Source organism: Bombina bombina, chromosome 4, assembly GCF_027579735.1.
Source record: "Bombina bombina isolate aBomBom1 chromosome 4, aBomBom1.pri, whole genome shotgun sequence".
Taxonomy (NCBI): Eukaryota; Metazoa; Chordata; class Amphibia; order Anura; family Bombinatoridae; genus Bombina; species Bombina bombina.
Window position 1 is genome coordinate 383,332,712 of NC_069502.1, and position 17,963 is coordinate 383,350,674.

At 40.6% G+C, this 17,963-nt stretch overlaps 1 protein-coding gene across 1 annotated transcript in view; it reads right to left on the bottom strand.

The window, feature by feature from the left end:
• The window catches only part of TBL1XR1 (TBL1X/Y related 1), a 465,261-nt gene that overhangs the window by 177,267 nt on the left and 270,031 nt on the right, over window positions 1–17,963 (bottom strand). Inside the window, exons 7-8 of the mRNA XM_053710155.1 lie at window positions 11,777–11,840; window positions 4,821–4,918 (exon numbers count right to left, since the gene is read on the bottom strand). Coding sequence (XP_053566130.1) covers window positions 4,821–4,918; window positions 11,777–11,840 — 162 coding nt within the window. The remainder of the gene's footprint in view (window positions 1–4,820; window positions 4,919–11,776; window positions 11,841–17,963) is intronic.

Sequence of the window (17,963 nt, forward strand, 5' to 3'; positions counted from 1 at the left end):
ACAATTTCTCTGGCACTACAATTGTGTCACAGTTATTCAGAGCATCTAATACCTCCCCAAGCAATACACGGAGGTTCTCAAGCTTAAATTTAAAATTAGAAATCTCTGAATCAGGTCTCCCCGATTCAGAGACGTCACCCACAGACTGAAGCTCTCCGTCCTCAGGTTCTGCATATTGTGACGCAGTATCAGACATGGCTCTTACAACATCTACGCGCTCTGTATCTCGTCTAACCCCAGAGCTATCGCGCTTGCCCCTCAATTCAGGCAATCTGGATAATACCTCTGACAGGGTATTATTCATGATTGCAGCCATGTCCTGCAAAGTAATCGCTATGGGCGTCCCTGATGTATTTGGCGTCATATTAGCGTGCGTCCCTTGAGCGGGAGGCGAAGGGTCCGACACGTGGGGAGAGTTAGTCGGCATAACTTCCCCCTCGACAGACCCCTCTGGTGACAATTCTTTTATAGATAAAGACTGACCTTTACTGTTTAAGGTGAAATCAATACATTTAGTGCACATTCTCCTATGGGGTTCCACAATGGCTTTTAAACATAATGAACAAGTATCCTCTGTTTCAGACATGTTTGTACAGACTAGCAATGAGACTAGCAAGCTTGGAAAACACTTTAAAGTAAGTTAACAAGCAATATAAAAACACGTTACTGTGCCTTTAAGAGAAACAAACTTTGACAAAATTTGAAATAACAGTGAAAAAAGTCAGTTACACTAACAAAATTTTTTACAGTGTATGTAACAAGTCAGCAGAGCATTGCACCCACTTGCAAATGGATGATTAACCCCTTAATAACAAAAACAGAATAATAAATAATGACAAAAACGTTTTTTAAACACATTCACAACAACTGTCACAGTCTACTGTGATTGTTACTCTCCTCAAACACGACTTTGAAGCCTTCTGAGCCCTTCAGAGATGTCCTGTATCATGCAGAGGGAAGCTGAATGTCTCTGTCAGTATTTTTAGCTACACAGAAAAGCACTAAAATAGGCCCTTCCCACTCATATTGCAACAGTGGAAAGCCTGTTACTAGGCAAAAATCAAGCCAGCCATGTGGAAAAAAAAAACTAGGCCCCAATAAGTTTTGTCACCAAACATATATAAAACCGATTAACATGATAGCAAATGTTTTATATTACACTTTTATAAGAGTATGTATCTCTGTTAATAAGCCTGATACCAGTCACTATCACTGCATTTAAGGCTTAACTTACATTAATCCGGTATCAGCAGCATTTATCTAGCAAATTCCATCCCTAGAAATATGTTAACTGCACATACCTTATTACAGGAAAACCTGCACGCTATTCCCCCTCTGAAGTTACCCCACTCCTCAGAATATGTGAGAACAGCAAAGGATCTTAGTTACTTCTGCTAAGATCATAGAAATCACAGGCAGATTCTTCTTCTAATGCTGCCTGAGATGAAACAGTACACTCCGGTACCATTTAAAAATAACAAACTTTTGATTGAAGTTAAAAAACTAACTATAATACTCCACTCTCCTCTTACTACGTCATCTTTGTTGAGAGTTGCAAGAGAATGACTGGATATGGCAGTGAGGGGAGGAGCTATATAGCAGCTCTGCTGTGGGTGATCCTCTTGCAACTTCCTGTTGGGAAGGAGAATATCCCACAAGTAATGGATGATCCGTGGACTGGATACACTTAACAAGAGAAACCATAGACATAATGTCTTAACACTTCTTATTTAACTTCCGCGGAACTGCTAAAGCGACCACAAAATGGCTAGTTTCAAATTCCAGAAAAGAAATGTTTTCCAAAAGGAAAAACTATAACAGACATGAGCTCCTCAAAAAGATACCAAAAAAAGGAAAATGGAGACAAGGAGATTGACTTCATCCCCATTCGTCTAAACCAGCTTGCCGTCTGGAACGGAAGACCGAGGATCCATTGACTCATTAGGACTGGAATCCTCCAGCACTGCCAAAACATGCCTCAGTAGGACACGAAGGCGCTCCAGTCTATAAGAAAAAGCAAGATTTACCTCCGCCGGGGCAACTGATGACCCTCGTCCCTGAGGGTTGGACCCCTGAAGCCTCAGAGGAAACCGCTTCCCCAGAAGGCTGATCTGAACCAAACAATCCCATGCCTGAGGATAGATATGGCCATGGGGAACCGTTCCGTAACTTCTGGAGGAAACAAGCCGCCTTCCGGAGAAGGGGTAACGGCATTTGGGACACCTGCTTGCGTAGCAAAAGAAGGTTCAGGGCGCGCGTCTGGCGGGATATGGAATCCTCAGGGGCGGATGGCTCGGCGGAGTCTAAGTTCCCCGATTCGGGAGAAAAGAGCACTCTAAAGCGGCATTCGGAACATAACTGATGGGCATGGATTACCCGGGCCATTTCATATTCTTCGCAAGAAGTAGAATCTGAATCAGAGACATCCGTCTCCACAAAATCAGAATCCTCCATAACTTGGTGATTGAAATTATGGCTAAAAAATAAACAGCACCTTACACCCCCAATAGCTGGGGCACTCATCACCTCCTATGACCCAGACAACTAGCGAAACAGACTCTCTCCAAAGCCACACGGTCAGGGATACGGAAATGGAGAACAGAAACGTGACCATGCCCGGTCCCAAGGTGCACCGTGCAGGCCAAAGAAAAGTGTGCCAGTCCACAAGGACCGTGCAACCTGACAAAAAAGGCTGTTATGTTCCGAAATAGCCATGAGCCCAAGCATCACTACACATCAGCAGACAGAATAACATTAATATGATTAAAGTCCCCCCTGTTCAATAACCTACCTCAGGAGATATTAACCCTTGATTCCATAAGATAAAAGGAGTCCCACTGAGACCCTGACTTATTCATTTATATTACATTCTCATACTGAAAGTAAAATGAAATGATCTTACCGGAATCTACACCGTGGAAGAAGAACAAGGTCCATCAAGTGTGACAGATAGTAGCATCGTTTCTGACATGGACTTGAGTGAAGAAAGCAGGCAGCAAAACTCATCAACGCTGATTGCCTATGGAGCTGTTAATATGAGACGGGATGGTTTCGCAGAAAGACTCTCTCTGCATCTCCGGACTCTAACTTTCATCCATGCTCTCACTGAGAGGCTGACAGGACTACTTAAAACTCCAGTCCCATTCCGAAGAGTACTACTCCCCATAAGAGACTAAACCGAATCTTCCGACACTTCTCTGCCAACCTCCTGTAATAAAAGGCAAAGAAATACTTGCATTCTGTAAGTTGTTGGTAATCACACTGATTTTAACAAGTCTACCTTTAGCAATAAAATTTACTAAAATGTCCTTAACTGCTTAACTATGAAAGACAACAAGCTTTTTTTTTTCTTTAAAAAAAAAAAAAATCAGTTAGCACAGTGGTCAACAGTTTAACAATGGAGGGGGCTATTGCATATCCCTATCTCCGCCTAATTTAGAAGAGAATGAGTGAATTCTTCTCTTTGAATGAGGATCACCTGCAAATTAGAGGTGCATGCGACCATCCCACCCCAATTAGGCAGAAGGGAAGTAACTGCCAATCCATTTTGTAAAGAAGGGTTAGTCATACTTTGACATTTTATGGCAATTGCCTACTAATGACAAATACATAATGTATTTAACATATAGGAATTGTGGATAAAGCAGCAACATTGTTCACCTTGATAGATTCATATAGATAAACAAATAAATAAGAACCCATGTGTTAAATGTAATGCTGTTCTTTCAAACTAGTGGTCCTGTGTCTGCAAAGCTGTCTGGTGATTGACAATGATAAATACACTCATTTGAATGTAGATGTCCCACAATTGAAATAAAAGGTTTCATCCCCATATAGCTGTCAAGTGTCTGTAAGGGTAATGATCACTTGACAGCAACGCAATTTGTGAAAATGTTAATATTAGGGCTGATATATTCTTGTTTTGTTATGCTTAGTGATTTTTTTAAAAAAAATCATTTAAAGTGATTGTTACTATGTTGAGTGAGTTTGTAAAGCAGTACAAGCACAGACATGTTAAAAGGCGTTAAAGGGAAAGTGAGCTGTGGTTATAATGACCCATTGTACCTGGCGAAGTGTATTAACTTTGATTTATTTTTACAAATAGCTAATGTAACTTTATTTTGTTGCTTGAAATAGATGCTTTTGCCTGTTAAAGCTACAACCTATACTAAAAATATAAGCAGCAATGGGTACAGAAAAGCTATGTTAACAAGAAGCAGCAGTTGCAATCATGCAACAAGTGGGGGTGGGAGAGATGTGTACTAAAGTGTTCATTTTTTATTGCTCTCTCTAAGTACTGGTCTTTATGATAACATTAGAAGTCTTTGTGTTTGAGGAATAAGATAAGCAGGTCTGCACTCCCGGTAAGCTCAGCCCATTTTTTATTTAAAAAATAAACCTAAAAAGAAGCAATTTCACCATATATTTGACACTTTTCAAAGGGTATAACAAGTCTGTGAAAACAAATTAAGGGGAAAACAATGAAATATTTGGGAAATAATGACACTCCTGCTAATGTTTACTATGTATGCTCTAAGAAAGTACAAGTCACTTTTTTGTGAATTCTGTGTTTGCTGCTTTTTTTTTTACATTGTTGGGTATTTCTCCATACTATTTTTTAAAGGTATGTGATAAAAACAAAACAAAAAAAACATATGAATGTTCTGTGTTAACAAATAAAGCGCTGAAATTATTGTTTAAATGAAATGAGTGCAAACAGTTAGAAAAGGCTATAGCAAATGTGTGTAAATGGATTAGCAGCAAAGGGGTTAAAATATTTTATTGTGCAACATATTGTTTGCTATGGAAGAACTTATTACCTTATCTACGCCTGCACTTAAAATGAAGTTTCCTTTTTTGTTCCATTTCAGTGCGAATATCGGTCCTTTATGCTGTCCCAAGGTGCTAGCAAGATTTCCTAGATAAGATGAACGATCCCTTAAGGTCAATTTGAAAAAAGCAATTTAAAAGAATACAAAATAATAAAAAATGGTTTGCTTTAAATACAAAAAAAAAAAAAAGAAAAAAAAAAAAAAAAAGAACAAAGACGCAACACAAGCAGAAATTAGTTTTGGTAGATCACAAAATAATCTAAAAAGGTTCTAAATACTAAATAGTTACTCTCAAAACCAGAGGATAATACCCAATATATATACATGTAGCCCTCAGTTTACGCCGGGTTAGGTTCCAGAAGGAATGGTTGTAAATCGAAACCGTTGTAAATTGAAACCCAGTTTATAATGTAAGCCAATGGGAAGTGAGGGGGTTAGGTTCCAGGCCCCTCTCAAAATTGTCATAAGTTACACCTTATACATTATTTTAAAAACTTTGAAATAAAGACGTTAAATGCTAGACAGCATTATAAACCTAATAAAATAATCACACAACACAGAATATATAATTAAACTAAGTTAAATGAACAAAAACATTTGCTAAACAGCATTATAAACATAATAAAATAATCACAAAACACAGACTTCACTTGCATTTTTCTGCAAACAGTTTTTTCTATGCATTCCAATCTGGACTGAGTTATAGACAGGAAGATCGTGTTCCTTTGAAATCTGCTCAATAGCTCAGGTCTTGTTAAACTGATTAATTTCAGCTTGCTTGGCTTTGCTGCAATACAAGCGGACAGCTCCACCTACTGGCGATTTTAATAAATGCACTGCTTCTCAATGCTTTTCAATAGCAGTCACGTGACTGGAAAAAAACATAATTTATGCTTACCTGATAAATTTATTTCTCTTGTAGTGTGTTCAGTCCACGGGTCATCCATTACTTATGGGATATATTCTCCTTCCCAACAGGAAGTTGCAAGAGGATCACCCAAGCAGAGCTGCTATATAGCTCCTCCCCTCACATGTCATATCCAGTCATTCGACCGAAACAAGACAAGAAAGGAGAAACTATAGGGTGCAGTGGTGACTGGAGTTATAATTTAAAATTTAGAACCTGCCTCAAAAAAAGACAGGGCGGGCCGTGGACTGAACACACTACAAGAGAAATAAATTTATCATGTAAGCATAAATTATGTTTTCTCTTGTTAAGTGTGTTCAGTCCACGGGTCATCCATTACTTATGGGATACCAATACCAAAGCTAAAGTACACGGATGATGGGAGGGACAAGGCAGGAACATTAAACAGAAGGAACCACTGCCTGTAGAACCTTTCTCCCAAAAACAGCCTCCGAAGAAGCAAAAGTGTCAAATTTGTAAAATTTGGAAAAAGTATGAAGTGAAGACCAAGTTGCAGCCTTGCAAATCTGTTCAACAGAGGCCTCATTCTTAAAGGCCCAGGTGGAAGCCACAGCTCTAGTGGAATGAGCTGTAATTTTTTCAGGAGGCTGCTGTCCAGCAGTCTCGTAGGCTAAGCGTATTAAGCTACGAAGCCAAAAAGAGAGAGAGGTAGCCGAAGCCTTTTGACCTCTCCTCTGTCCAGAGTAAACGACAAACAGAGAAGAAGTTTGTCGAAAATCTTTAGTTGCCTGTAAGTAGAACTTCAGGGCACGGACCACGTCTAGATTATGCAAAAGACGTTCCTTCTTTGAGGAAGGATTAGGACATAATGATGGCACAACAATCTCTTGATTGATATTCCTGTTAGAAACAACCTTAGGTAAAAACCCAGGTTTAGTACGCAGGACTGAATGAAAGATCAGATAAGGAGAATCACAATGTAAGGCAGATAACTCAGAGACTCTTCGAGCCGAGGAAATAGCCATCAAAAACAGAACTTTCCAAGATAAAAGCTTAATATCAATGGAATGAAGGGGTTCAAACGGAACACCCTGAAGAACTTTAAGAACCAAGTTTAAGCTCCACGGAGGAGCAACAGTTTTAAACACAGGCTTAATCCTAGCCAAAGCCTGACAAAAAGCCTGGACGTCTGCATTCTCTGCCAGACGCTTGTGTAAAAGAATAGACAGAGCAGAAATCTGTCCCTTTAGTGAACTAGCGGATAAGTCCTTTTCTAAACCCTCTTCTAGAAAAGACAATATCCTAGGAATCCTAACCTTACTCCATGAGTAACTCTTGGATTCACACCAATATAAATATTTACGCCATATCTTGTGGTAAATTTTTCTGGTAACAGGTTTCCGAGCCTGTATTAATGTATCAATAACCGAATCCGAAAACCCACGCTTTGATAGAATCAAGCGTTCAATTTCAAAGCAGTCAGCCTCAGAGAAATTAGGTTTGGATGGTTGAAAGGACCCTGAATTAGAAGGTCCTGCCTCAGGGGTAGAGACCATGGTGGACAGGACGACATGTCCACTAGGTCTGCATACCAGGTCCTGCGTGGCCACGCAGGCGCTATCAGAATCACCGATGCTCTTTCCTGTTTGATCCTGGCAATCAGTCGAGGTCGCAACGGAAAAGGTGGAAACACATAAGCTATGTTGAAAACCCAAGGGGCTGCTAGTGCATCTACCAGCACCGCTCCCGGGTCCCTGGATCCGTAAGAAGGAAGCTTGGCGTTCTGGCGAGATGCCATGAGATCCAGATCCTGTTTGCCCCAACGACGAATAAGTTGAGCAAATACCTCCGGGTGAAGTTCCCACTCCCCCGGATGAAAAGTCTGGCGACTTAGAAAATCCGCCTCCCAGTTCTCCACGCCTGGGATGTAGATCGCTGACAGGTGGCAAGAGTGAGACTCTGCCCAGCGAATTATCTTCGAGACTTCCAACATCGCTAGGGAACTCCTGGTTCCCCCTTGATGATTGATGTAAGCCACAGTCGTGATGTTGTCCGACTGAAATCTGATGAACCTCAGTGTTGCTAACTGAGGCCAAGCTAGAAGAGCATTGAATATTGCTCTTAATTCTAGAATGTTTATCGGGAGGAGTTTCTCCTCCTGAGTCCACGATCCCTGATCCTTCAGGGAGTTCCAGACTGCTCCCCAGCCTAGTAGGCTGGCATCTGTTGTTACAATCGTCCAATCTGGTCTGCGAAAAGTCATTCCTTTGGACAGATGAACCCGTGACAACCACCAGAGAAGAGAATCTCTGGTCTCCTGGTCCAGATTTAGCAAAGGGGACAGATCTGAGTAATCCCCGTTCCATTGACTTAGCATGCATAGTTGCAGCGGTCTGAGATGTAGGCGCGGAAATGGCACTATGTCCATTGCCGCGACCATTAAGCCGATTACTTCCATGCACTGAGCTACTGATGGGCTTGGAATGGAGTGAAGGACACGGCAAGCATTGAGAATCTTTGATAACCTGGACTCCGTCAGGTAAATTTTCATCTCTACAGAATCTATAAGAGTCCCTAGAAAAGGGACCCTTGTGAGTGGTAACAGAGAACTCTTTTCCACGTTCACTTTCCACCCATGCGACCTCAGAAATGCTAGAACTATCTCTGTATGAGACTTTGCATTTTGAAAACTTGACGCTTGTATCAGAATGTCGTCTAGGTACGGAGCCACCGCTATGCCTCGTGGTCTTAGCACCGCCAGAAGTGAGCCCAGAACCTTTGTAAAAATTCTCGGGGCCGTAGCTAACCCGAAGGGAAGAGCTACAAACTGGTAATGCCTGTCTAGAAAGGCAAACCTTAGGTACCGATAATGATCTTTGTGAATCGGTATGTGAAGGTAGGCATCCTTTAAGTCCACTGTGGTCATATATTGACCCTCTTGGATCATGGGTAGGATGGTCCGAATGGTTTCCATCTTGAACGATGGAACCCTTAGGAACTTGTTTAAGATTTTTAAGTCTAAGATTGGTCTGAAGGGTCCCTCTTTTTTGGGAAACACAAACAGATTTGAATAAAACCCTTGCCCCTGTTCCGTTCGCGGAACTGGGTGGATCACTCCCATCACTAAGAGGTCTTGTACACATTGTAGAAATGCCTCTTTCTTTACTAGGTTTGTTGATAACCTTGACAGATGAAACCTCCCTTGTGGAGGAGAAGTTTTGAAATCCAGAAGGTATCCCTGAGATATAATCTCCAACGTCCAGGGATCCTGTACATCTCTTGCCCAAGCCTGGGCAAAGAGAGAAAGTCTGCCCCCCACTAGATCCGTTTCCAGAAAGGGGGCCCTGTCTTCATGCTGTCTTAGGGGCGGAAGTAGGCTTTCTGGCCTGCTTGCCCTTGTTCCATGACTGGTTGCCTTTCCAACCCTGTCTGTAATGAGCAGTAGTTCCTTCCTGTTTTGGAGCGGAGGAAGTTGATGCTGCTCCTGCCTTGAGATTACGAAAGGCACGAAAATTAGACTGTTTGGCCTTTGATTTGGCCCTGTCCTAAAGAAGGGTGTGGCCCTTACCTCCAGTAATGTCAGCAATAATTTCCTTCAAGCCGGGCCCGAATAAGGTCTGCCCTTTGAAAGGAATGTTCAGTAGTTTAGACTTAGAAGTTACATCTGCTGACCAGGATTTAAGCCATAGCGCTCTGCGCGCCTGTATGGCGAATCCGGAATTCTTAGCCGTAAGTTTGGTTAAATGCACTACGGCATCCGAAACAAACGCATTAGCCAGCTTAAGGGTTCTAATCTTGCTCAAAGACTCATCCAATGGTGCTGTGCGAATCGCCTCTTCCAGAGACTCAAACCAGAATGCCGCTGCAGCAGTGACAGGCGCAATGCATGCAAGAGGCTGTAATATAAAACCTTGTTGAACAAACATTTTCTTAAGGTAACCCTCTAATTTTTTATCCATTGGATCTGAGAAAGCACAGCTATCCTCCACCGGGATAGTGGTACGCTTGGCTAAAGTAGAAACTGCTCCCTCCACCTTAGGGACCGTCTGCCATAAGTCTCGTGTGGTGGCGTCTATAGGGAACATTTTTCTAAATATCAGAGGAGGGGAAAAAGGCACACCGGGTCTATCCCACTCCTTGCTAATAATCTCTGTAAGCCTCTTTGGTATAGGAAAAACATCAGTACACACTGGTACCGCATAGTATTTATCCAGCCTACATAATTTCTCTGGGATTGCCACCGTGTCACAATCATTCAGAGCCGCTAAAACCTCCCCAAGCAACACGCGGAGGTTCTCAAGCTTAAATTTAAAATTTGAAATTTCTGAATCCGGTCTCCCCGAATCAGAACCGTCACCCACAGAATGAAGCTCTCCGTCCTCATGTTCTGCAAATTGTGACGCAGTATCTGACATGGCTCTCGTGTCATCGGCGCGCTCTGTCCTTAACCCAGAGCTGTCGCGCTTGCCTCTTAACTCGGGCATATTGTATAATACTTCTTTCATAACATTAGCCATATCATGTAAAGTGATTTGTAAGGGCCTTGATGTACTTGGCGCCTCAATCTCACGCACCTCCCGAGCGGAAGACGAAGGTACTGACACGTGAGGAGAGTTAGACGGCATAACTTCCCCCTCGTTGTCTGGTGATAATCTCTTTATCGGTACAGATTGACTTTTATTCAAAGTAATATCAATACAATTGGTACACATATTTCTATTGGGCTCCACATCGGCTTTTAAACATAATGAACAAGCAGATTCCTCTGTATCAGACATGTTTAAACAGACTAGCAATGAAGCTATCAAGCTTGGAAATTTCTTTCAATAAGTTTACAAGCAATATAAAAAACGCTGCAGCGCTTTTAAAAAACACAGTTGAATAACAAAGAACTAATTCTTTAAATGTATTAATTAGCAGAGGATTGCACCCATTAGCAAAAGGATGATTAACCCCTCAGTACCCAAAAACGGATATCAAATTAAGATTTAACGCCTTTATCACAGTCCAACACACTGTCACAGGTCTGCTGTGACTGATTACCTCCCTCAAAAACGAATTTTTTAGACCCCTGAGCTCTCTAGACACGTCCTGGATCAAGGAGGAAGAAGCAGGAAGACTGTGCTAGAATTTTAACTGCGCAACAAGGCGCTAAAAAAAGGCCCCTCCCACTCATTTACAACAGTGGGAGACCTGATATAACGGTTTCTATGCAGAAATATACGTTAGCCATGTGGAAAAAAATCATGCCCAAAAGGATTTATCACCAAAGTACCTCACAAAACGAATAACATGCCAGTAAACATTTTAAAAACAAACTTTTTTTAATGTCAAGCAAAGTTATCACTAAGCCTGCTACCAGTCGCTTCCACTGCAGATAAGGCTTAAGCATTATTTCAGTATTAACAGTATTTTCTCAGTCAAATTCTAGTCCCTAGAAAATAACTCTACTGTGCATACATTTATCAGCCTGATACCAGTCAATACTACTGCATTTAAGGCTGTACTTACATCATACGGGTAACAGCAGTGTTTTCTTAGTCAATTCCATTCCCAGAAAATATTGTACTGCACATACCTCATTTGCGGGGGACCCTGCATGCTATTCCCATTTTCTGAAGTTACCCCACTCCTCAGAATGTGGAGAACAGCCAGTGGATCTTAGTTACGCCTGCCAAGATCATAGAAAACGCAGGCAGTTTCTTCTTCCAAATACTGCCTGAGATAGAAAAACAGCACACTCCGGTGCCATTTAAAATAAACTTTTGATTGAAGAATAATTAAGTAAAAACTCCAACTCCTCTCGCGACCTCCTTCTTTGTTGAGGGTTGCAAGAGAATGACTGGATATGACATGTGAGGGGAGGAGCTATATAGCAGCTCTGCTTGGGTGATCCTCTTGCAACTTCCTGTTGGGAAGGAGAATATATCCCATAAGTAATGGATGACCCGTGGACTGAACACACTTAACAAGAGAAAAGGTTGTTATTCTGAAACGGTGTAAATTGAACCGTTGTAAAACGAGGGCCACCTGTAATTCATTTGTGAAATAACTTATTAAACAAATATATAATTACCGTCTTTAGTCCATATTCTTGCAAAGCCATCATATGACCCCGTTGCTAGAAGGGTTCCTTCACTCTAAAAATCAAATCAAGATAAAAAATAAAAATGACTGCATAATAAAGTCTTAAGGGAAAGATAATTTAAAAAGCCTTTCTACTAAATGCAAAGTGACCTAAAGTTGTGCGTTTTTTTTCTGTAATGTACCTCCCATTATATAAACTGTATACATGGGCATATTCGGCAGCTTCGTTAGCGGCTGAATGCGGAAGTAGGTGGCTCTTTGCGGAGCAGGATTTATGCATGCGAAAAATGAACACATTAAGAAATGGATTATCACAGATCTTAGTGTGGTGATCTTTTACAAGTATAAACCTGCTTCTGAAAAGAGCAGAAGTCAATGAGCAGCCGCCTGCTTTCTCTTTCGGCAGCTAAACTAATTATCTCAGCTGTTCTGTAATTTACCCAACACAACAGCTCAATCTAATGAGTAAAGAGCAGACTTTTTTTTTGTGAATTTTTTTTTTTGCAGACAGGGAAAGGTTAGGTGCAACGCTGCTCCATATTTGACTGTTCTCTTTAAGCAGCGCTTCGCCCTGGCTGCACTGCGTTAAGGAAAACTTCCAAAGTGCAGTTTGAAGAGAACAGTCTGACTTGGAGAAGTGTTGCAAAATGAAAGCGCTAACAGTTCCTGCATGTGTCCCAGTGTCCCGTTTTATTCTGCAGATATGCTGCCTTTTCTGCAACAACATCACAGATCACATTCTGCCTTGGGGCAAAAAGAAGCACTGCCTCGTAGAAAGCTATTACCATTCACAAAAACTTAATTTATTCTTACCTGATAAACTTCTTTCTTTCTTAGTAGTGATAGTCCACGAAAATTCTTACTTGTCGGAATTACATTGTCTGGCCACCAGGAGTCGTCAAAGACACCCCACACCAAAAGGCTTAAAGGGACAGACTACACCAGAATTTTTAATGTTTAAAAAGATAGATAATCCCTTTACTACCCATTCCCCAGTTTTGCATAATCAACCCTGTTATATTAATATACATTTTACCTGGGTAATTACCATGTATCTAAGCCATTGCAGAATTCCCCCTTATCTTAATCCTTTGACAGACATTCATTTTAGCCAAGCAGTGCTAACTCCTAAATAATGCCACAATGTTATCTATATGGCACACATGAAATAGCTCTGTCGAACTGTGAAAACTGTCAAAATGAACTTAAATAGGAAGCAGTTTTAAACAGTTTAGAAATCAGTTTGAGCAAACAATACCAAGAGAGCAAAGCAAATTTTACAATAAAAGTAAATTGGAAAGTTGTTTAAAATTTCATGTTTGAATAATGAAAGTTTAATTTTGACTAGACTGTCCCTTTAAATATCCCTCCCATTTCCATGACCCTCCCAGTATAGCGTATAGCCAAGTATAGGAGGAAGTAAGATAGTGTAATAAGGTGCAAACTAAACTTCTGCAACAGGAAAATTGGGCGGGTTTGTGGATAATCACCTCCAAGACAGAAAGAAATTTAGCCCAGAGGCAGAACTATTTTTTCACTTTCTGCAATTACATTTTTTAGTCAAAATTTTTCTGCGGGTCATTTTAAAATTAAATACAATTTTAAATTAGGCAGTTATACTAAAGCACCAGCTTAATTGCAATATACTGATTAACTGGATTATAAAGCAATTTTTTATGTTTTATATATTATATTGCAGCAGTTAAAAAAAAGGCAGTCATCAATCAATGTGCTGCTGCTTTGCAGTGCTACCCCGTATTTGACAGTTCTTTTCAAACAGTAGCTGCCTTCTGTTAAAAAAAAAAATGTACACAATGCAGCAAGAGAAAAGCGCTATTTAAAGGGATAGTATAGTCAAAATTAAACTTTCATGATTCAGATAGAGCATGGAATTTTAAGCAACTTTCTAATTTACTCCTATTATGAATTTTTCTTTGTCCTCTTTGGTATCTTTATTTTAAAAAGCAAGAATGTAAGCTTAGAAGCCGGCCCATTTTTGGTGCAGCACCTGGGTAGTGCTTGCTGATTGGTGTCTAAATGTAGCCATCCAATCAGCAAGCGCTACCCAGGTCCTGAATCAAAAATGGGCCGGCTTCCAGCTTATTTAAATAAAGATTCGAAGAGAACAAAGAAAAACTCATAATAGGAGTAAATTAGAAAGTTGCTTAAAATTGTATGCTATATCTGAATCATGAAAGTTTATTTTTGACAAGACTATTCCTTTAAAAAGAACAACCTATTGTGGAGCAGTGCTGCCAAGCAAACATACTAACAGTTCCCTCATGTGTACAGTGGCGGCTGGTGAATTATGAAGATGGAGGTGCACTTGGCCCCGCCTCTGACCACACCCCTTGAAAAGCCCCGCCCCTCAGATGGCTCTCTACACACACACGGAGAGGGAGATAGAGAGAGGAGAGGGAGAGAGAGACAGAGAGAGAAAAAGAGAGGGAGAGAGAGGGGCAGAGAGAGAAAAAGAGAGGGGGAGAGAGAGAAAAAGAGAGGGGGAGAGAGGGGGAGAGAAAGAAAAAGAGAGGGGGAGAGAGAGAGACAGAGAAAAAGAGAGAAAGAGAGAGAGAACGTGTATTTTATTATTCAGATAGATGATACAATTTTTAAACAACTTTTCAATTGACTTCTATAATTAAATTTGCTTCATTCTCTTGGTATCCTTTGCAGAAGGAGCAGCAAAGCACAACTAGCTGAACACTTCTAGTCAATCAATCAAAAAGATAAAGCTACAAAGGTGTCTAGTCAGCAATTACCAGCCAGCTCCCAGTAGTGTAGGATATGTACATATTTTTGCAACAAAAGATACCAAGAGAACAAACTACATGTGAAAATAAAATACATTTTAAAAGTGACTTAAATTTGCATGCTGTATCTGAATCACGCAAGTTTAATTTTCAAGTCATTGGAGTGTAAACCATATTTTACTAACAAAATGCAGTTTCAATGTTTTTTTAAACATTCAGTTTTCATGCAGATCTTTTGTAATGGAATACTGTATTTATAATATGCACATATCTTACACTAATGGGGATAGCTGGTGATTGGTACCTACACACATTTTTCTTTTGTGATTTGCTAACTAGATTTGTTCAGCTGTCTGTAGTGCAATGCTGTTCTTTCAGCAAAGGATAACAAGAGAATGAAGCAAGTTTGAGAATATAAGTAAATTGGAAAGTTCTTTTTAACTATTCATGAACACAATAGTTTTAGGAGATTTAAAGGGACAGGGAACCTAAAAACATTTTCTTCCATGTTCTATCCAAATCATGGAAGAAAATGTTTGAGTTCCCTGTCCCTTTAAATCTCCTAAAACTATTGTGTTCATGAATAGTTAAACAATCCTGAGAAGGCAGTTAGTAAGGGCTCTAAAACAACCCCCCACCCCTTCCCCCTGCAATTTATTACTATGAAGTGTCTGTCCAGAGCTACACAGCAAGCACACAGATAGTCCACAGAGATGGGCTGGGGGAGGAGGCAACTTACCTGCAGCTACATCTATGCTACAATGACATAGTATAAAGCTAAATCCTGTTAAGACAAATGGTAAGAAACCAATACAAGTGTAACCATCATAAAATAAAGTACTATAAATGAATGGCCACAGTCCCCAATATATAAAGTTAATCTTTATTTATAATTATAAAACTGAAGAGCAGGTCACTACATTAGGGGAGAGATTTTTTAATAATAAAACCTTAACCCACAGGTTGATGCTCTCATGCAAACACACATGTAATTATCATGTCCTTAAGAGCTCACCGAAAGGGCTCTAACACAAGCAACCTCCTCCCCCTGGTATTTATTACTCTGAAGAGTCCGTCACTGAATAGTAAACACAGTTAGGAATCTTTATGCTGTGTGATTTAGCTTCTGTCTAAACGCTGCCTGACAAGATAAGCAGAGCTAACTCACACAGCATAAAGCTTAGATTCCTCTGACTAACAGTGCGGCAGGCTACAGAAGGGTGACTGGGGGAGGAGGCCAGCTACGTTGTATTGTTGTTACAGGGATCCAGGCTGTGTCTGCCAAGAGCTTGTTTTCCTGCTCCCTTTTATTGCTGGCTAACGTTACATCTTTACACAGGAACATTAACTAGTAACTAAACCACCATGCTGCACTTAGAAACTTCCTAAACACAGATATGCTTTATATACCATGCTCAGAGTCAGCACGGTATGTAAAGCATATCTGTGTTTAGGAAGTTTCTGAGTGCAGCTGCAGCATGGTGGTTTAGTTACTAGTTAATTAAACTTGTTCCTGTGTAAAGATGTAACGTTAGCCAGCAATAAAGGGGAGCAGGAAAACAAGCACTCGGCAGACACAGCCTAGATCACAAACAAGAAGAAGCAGCTGCACGCAGTGGTTAGGACATTACTAACAGAAATAAAACTTGGCCAAACATTTAAAAATTATTAAATGAACACTTCTTCCTACCTTGTCATGCTCTTCCTTCCCGCCGACCTAAAGAAAATCACTCCCTGGCTTAACTATGGCTGCAGCAGTCACCCCCAGGCCCCAGCCCAAATCAATCTGATGCTGCATTGCCGCATAAGTCACATTCACAGTTTACTGACTCAATCTGTCAACGACACCATCTTGGATCTCCACGCTGTGTTTCCCTGAGATGCTCCTCCACCCACACACACAGCTCTTAGGGTGCGAGTGTCACGTGACAGCTGGCTCTCGCACACTAAGAGCTGTGCTCTTTAAGAAGGCTATGGGCTGGCCTGTAGGTGGCACTGCACTCAATGCAGGCTGAAAGTGGAGAGAGCTTTTGCCTATAATTCTGTCTATCGCACTGCTCAGCATGTGCGATAGTCTAGATAGAAGTATACAGCCCTCTCCACTTTCAGCCTTATTAAGAATTAAAAAGTGCAATTTTAATGTTTTTTAGTAAAAACTGAAGTGGAGAATGGAAGATTTTTTTATTTTATCTGCAAAAAAAGGTTTAAAAATGTAAAAAAAAAAAAATATTTATTTTCTCATTCTTTTTTTTCATTTTTTTTTTCATCAGGGGTCAGTTCAGGTCAGGGGGTTCCGGTCAGGGGGTTCACGTGCTCAAGTGCTCCTATAGAGGAGCCTCCACTGCATGTGTACCATTCTTTCTGCAGACATGCTGCATTTTCTGCAATGACGTCTCAGATCACAGCATATTCTGCCTTGGGGACCACAAATAAGGATTTTTGTGGACTAATACCCAAACTGTGAAGTCCACAAAGGAAAGTACGGGTGGGAAAGACTCTTGCTAATATGAAATAAATGAATTTATCAGGTAAGTTCTTACATAAATTATGTTTTCTTTCATGTAATTGGCAAGAGTCCATGAGCTAGTGAGGTATGGGATAGAAATAGCCAAGATGTGGAACTCCACACAAGAGTCACTAGAGAGGGAGGGATAAAATAACAGCTATTTTCCGCTGAGAAAATTAAATCCACAACCAAAAGAATAAGTTTTTCACATAAATGAAAGAAAAAAAACTTAAAACATAAGCAGAGGAATCAAAAACATTTAAAATAGAAAAACATTTAAAATAATTAATAATTACAGGGAGTGCAGAATTATTAGGCAAATGAGTATTTTGACCACATCATCCTCTTTATGCATGTTGTCTTACTCCAAGCTGTATAGGCTCGAAAGCCTACTACCAATTAAGCATATTAGGTGATGTGCATCTCTGCAATGAGAAGGGGTGTGGTCTAATGACATCAATACCCTATATCAGGTGTGCATAATTATTAGGCAACTTCCTTTCCTTTGGCAAAATGGGTCAAAAGAAGGACTTGACAGGCTCAGAAAAGTCAAAAATAGTGAGATATCTTGCAGAGGGATGCAGCACTCTTAAAATTGCAAAGCTTCTGAAGCGTGATCATCGAACAATCAAGCGTTTCATTCAAAATAGTCAACAGGGTCACAAGAAGCGTGTGGAAAAACCAAGGCGCAAAATAACTGCCCATGAACTGAGAAAAGTCAAGCGTGCAGCTGCCAAGATGCCACTTGCCACCAGTTTGGCCATATTTCAGAGCTGCAACATCACTGGAGTGCCCAAAAGCACAAGGAGTGCAATACTCAGAGACATGGCCAAGGTAAGAAAGGCTGAAAGACGACCACCACTGAACAAGACACACAAGCTGAAACGTCAAGACTGGGCCAAGAAATATCTCAAGAC